The 4,815-nt window shown below is 44.8% G+C and overlaps 1 protein-coding gene across 1 annotated transcript; it reads left to right on the top strand.

Annotated features, from left to right (window-relative positions):
* Positions 1-3,845: 3,845 nt before the first annotated feature.
* Positions 3,846-4,614, top strand: LOC125518224 (citrate-binding protein-like). The gene is made up of 2 exons (XM_048683139.1): positions 3,846-4,146; positions 4,231-4,614. The coding sequence occupies exons 1-2, from the start codon at positions 3,856-3,858 to the stop codon at positions 4,612-4,614; spliced, it is 675 nt and encodes a 224-aa protein (XP_048539096.1). The 5' UTR covers positions 3,846-3,855.
* The last annotated feature ends 201 nt before the right edge of the window (positions 4,615-4,815 follow it).

Here is a 4,815-nt window from a genome sequence, read left to right as displayed (position 1 = left end):
TGCCCACGTGGAGGGCCTTTAGTCCCGGTTCTGGATTGAACCGGGACTAAAGGGTGGAGGTATTAGTACCGACACTTTAGTCCCGGCTCCTGAACCGGGACTAAAGGCCCTTACGAACCGGGACTATAGGCCCTTTTTCTACCAGTGCATTCGAATAGAGCATGCTCGGGTACACCCAAAGTGGTTGCATCAGGTGGCACCACATCCTGAAGTGCTGATGGACGGGATCAACAGATGGATCTGGCTCGTTGCTTAACCCATATTCACTCCAAGGTTTAGGGGAACGAGCAACATATAGACATTTGCTCCTTCCTCCCCAATGTTCTGGGTTCATGCAAGAAAATGACGTACTCCTGATATCACTCCCCGTGAAGATGGCCCAATTGTCCAGCTTTTCCATATCCACCCATTTTGCAGGCTTGGTTGACATGTCAAGGTAATGGACCGTGCGGATAAATGGCACACTGGTATTGTACTGAATACTCGTGCAAGAATGGACCAACATCAGAAGCATGTCACCGCAGACCACTAGCCATGATATTTTAGATGGGTCTTGGCAACTCTTGGTCAAGTCAGGGGGGCGGTTAGTGGATATTTCCTGCAGTCTAAGCTTGGGGGCCATCTCCAAAGTGTATACCTGTTGATGAAGATCCATGGCAATGAATTGGTCCTTGAATTCCACAATCTGAATTATTTGTACACCAGGACACTGGAGTTCGGACCAAGTATCACTTCCAACCGGCCAACTAAATAAGGAGAGGCTAGTGCTAACAAGCATATGGGAGTTTGCTGATGCAAGGGGAGCTGTTAGAATGGCGCTGCAGTAAGACTCTGTAACTAGTTGTTGAAGCTCCATGATTTTTTGTTTGAATGGAATATCAGACCAGTTGAGCTTTCTATAGTCATCACGTAATGGGCCTTGGTACCTCTAAAAGGATCAACAACAACGCAATGTCCACGGTTGTAGTAGATGAGTTGACCATATGAAGGGCCAGCACAACGCATCGTCTGCAAAATTTCTCCATCAATATGACAGTGAAGGCCGGTGGCACTTTGCTTGGCTGGATCGATAACTTTATATGCCTGTAAGTTGCGATGACCATTGTTACATGGAGGACGACGAACATGGACACGAATATTGGGTTGGATGAGGAGAGGCGGGAATAAAGTGCATAAGGTGGATTTGGATGAGTATGAAGTTAATGCAACCCGCCAAGCATGGCAGGTTGCAACAAAGGCGAGAAGGTCACAGATTGAGCCTAAGTGAGAGAAAATTGATTGTAGCAGATCCTTCGGAAGGTTTGCCCAATCTTGGAGTCCGAACATAGGGTTGGATGTGGAGACACATAGTTTGCTATGCCTTTGCATGATGGCGACCTCCCTGCAAACCATAATAAATTCAAGTCAAAGAAATTGAAAGAATGAGTCACTTCAGAAGTGGCAATAAAATAAGCAACTAGAATGCTATAACAATGTATACGCATATGTTGGTGACTGTAACTATATATCAGGAAATTTGTTATATATTTTGATGCTTGACACTTCTTTCTATTTGCAGATTATTGTGTCTGAAATATTACCAAATAAAAATATATTATGTGATGTTATCCTAGCCATACTATGTTTTTTTGTCAAACGCTTGTGCCCCACAGAACCTAGTGGATAAATCTACTCTAGATTTCCACTCCTTCAATTTTGGAGTAATAAATGGCAAAAAAGACTGCAACATATGTACTAGGAAACTAGACATACGCTATGAATGCAATGTTATCTTTGACAATGAGTATATATATATATATATATATGGAAGAAATGGTAAAAACAAAATAATATCTTTATTTTAAGAATCAAATACCAGATCTTGGAATCGACGAAGGAGGAGAGGAGCGCACTGTGATGGAGGAGCAAGAGGCACACAGTGGGGGGAGGGAGAGTAGCAGTTTTGTGGCTGTAGGGAAGGCCTGGGAGTCGGCACCGATGACTGAGGGGTGTGCAGTGGGGCGGCTCATCGGTGAGTGGTGGTTCAAGAAAGGGAGTTGGGGAGAGGCATATGTGGTAGCCCGGTTATGAAGGAGAGGGTTGGCGGCAGGCGACGGAAGAAAGAGGAATGAGGGGGTTAGGGTTAGGTATACCTTTATATACTTTCTAGGTTGGTGAGCTTAGTGGGTTGGGCTAAATAAACTAGTGACGAGATGAAATGGGCTGCACTTTAGTAGAGGTCAGAGCACCAGTGACGGGCTTAACCGTTTAGCCGACATGGCCCACAATACTACTAGGGGAGTGCACAAATAAAGACCCATCACCAGTGGAGTTTTCATAAATTCTAACCATCAGTTGCAGACTCTAGTTAAAAGGTCTTTTTGGCGCCCCCACTGCTGATTGTGAAATTGTAGGTACTCTAAATGCGACTAAGGGAATCACCCTACACAATAATATTGGTGGCAACAAGATAAATAAGGAGCAAGCTGGCACAAAACAAACTTGAAATTAAAAGCACAAAACAGAAGCAAACACAAAGTAGGAGACCAAGATTTATCCCAAAGTTTACACCCATGACATGGGTGGTAATCTTTGTTGGAGAGGTGTGGATAACACAAAGATATCCCCAAGAATGTTCTTCTCCTTGAGTCTTTACCAACAAATGCATGCTTTTTTAATATTATTTTTTATAAAAAATAAAATATGAAAATGTATGCCCCAAATCAAAGAAATCAGTACTATGACCCCGTCGGCCTAGCTGAAGCCAAAGAGGGCCCTTCAGTGTATAATAAGCTGACGACATGCGAAAACGAGCTGATAAGAGCACTTCAGCTTTCCATAGAAGGAAGGCATCAAAAGGGGATAGAGTCACTGCCTAAAGTACCGGCCCAACAAAGACATAGTTGATACTGACACGATGGAGAAGACGACGGAAGCACAAGACTTTAAATTCAGTTGCAATCGTCTGTTTCACTCCTGCTATGACTGAGGGGGAATGTAAGAAGTATAATTATGTTCAAGTTAAAGATATAATAGGATTAAATCATGTACAACTTGCCCTCTACTCCTAATCTCTCGCTCATATTGTACTCCATATATACCCCGCATCCGGGCTCGGTCAATACAACAATATAATACAATATTAGCATCCTACAATTTCTACACACAAGTATAAGATGTTTTGAATATTTCAATATAGCCTAGGTACGGATTGAAATGAGTGAACAATCACAACGAAACGTGTCTATATATATTGGATTCGGAAAAAAGATAGAAACGGAGGGGCTCGGTGTCTATAAATTATTTGCCCTCACGGTAGCTTCTTCAGCGTGCTAGTGAGTTACAAATATCCTAGCAAAAAAGGTGAGTTCCAATTACCTGGTAAAAGTAAAAATTCAAGCATACCCTCGCTTGAACAGAAAACAATTTCTCCATTGTTTAACTCCTTGCCGTCGTCCCAAATTGAACTGCCGTGTTCGCCAGGACACGCGCGCAGTAGATCTATCACCGCGTAGGAGGGATCAATACATCGCTTTCCCCTTCTGAATTACCGTCAGTAACACGAAAATAACAGCGTGCCGTCAATGTTAGTCGCCGCCTGTTCACCCTACCTAGTCACCTCATATGCACTAGTAAAAGGGAACAACTCAAGCTGCATGTATCCAACGTATCCTCTGCGTGTAAAATCAAGAGCACTATTTAATTAAGCTGTCAATTCTGCAACTTCGAACATGAAGTATATACTGATAAATCGCCAGAGCCTATATAAACCACAGCGAACTTGATTACACCCACACCCATCGATCCCATCATCACAAGTCTCTGCATTGAGAGATAATTCAAGGAGGCAAAGCAGAAGCCACACACGTAGCACCAATGGCTCCTCGCTCTCTCTCTTGGATTAGTGTATCTCTGCTTGTCTTCTTGGCGTCGTGGTCATGCGTTGTAGCCAGGGGCGCACGGGCACCGAGAGCAGCCGACCCGACCTATGGGTTCACGTCGGTGAGGCTCGACGAGGGCAACTTTGTGCTGCAGCGCCCCTACGACGAGGCGAGCGGCGCGCGCTACAGCTTCGACGGCAGTGTGCGGAAGCTCTGGGTGCTCGCCTCCGACAAGCCCCATGCCCGGCAGAGCCATACCAGCCCAAGAACTGAGATCAGGATGGCAGTAAGTAATTACAAGTCATTGCTATGTACTCCATTTGGGTGTGATTAAGATTTAGTGATCTTACTGATCTTCTTCTGCTTGCAGGGGTACGACTACAGCTCCGGCGTGTGGCAGTTCGAGGGCTACGGGTACGTCCCCTCCGGCACCACAGGGGTGTCTATCATGCAGGTGTTCGGCGCCGGCGAGACGGCCACCACGCTCATGCTGCACGTCTACGATGGCGCGCTGCGGTACTATGACCGGCAGGTCGTCGAGGACGCCATCTATGACAGATGGTTCCGGCTGAACGTGGTCCACGACGTCGAGGCGTCAACGCTCACCGTGTACATCGACGGCGAGCAGAAGCTGCATGTCCACGGACGCGGGGGCAACTCTCACTTCTTCAAGTTCGGTGTGTACGCGCAGAACCACGACTCCAGCTGCATGGAGTCTCGCTGGAAGGACGTCAGGATCTTCAAGAAGCATTAGAATTATATATATATATATATATATAAAATTATATAATATTATATATATATATGTATATATAAATAATAGTACAGTATTTATTAGATATGAGGTTTATATATATGAGGATCTATTTTCTATATTTATGCTTGCAATGTTCTTTTTTTTTGGAACGAAGACGCACAAAGCGTCCGACTTTAAATTAATAAAGCCCCAAGGCAA

This window comes from Triticum urartu, chromosome 7 (assembly GCF_003073215.2).
Source record: "Triticum urartu cultivar G1812 chromosome 7, Tu2.1, whole genome shotgun sequence".
NCBI classification, from domain to species: domain Eukaryota; kingdom Viridiplantae; phylum Streptophyta; class Magnoliopsida; order Poales; family Poaceae; genus Triticum; species Triticum urartu.
Note: the sequence above shows the minus strand (reverse complement) of the source record. Positions and strands in the feature narration are given on the sequence as shown.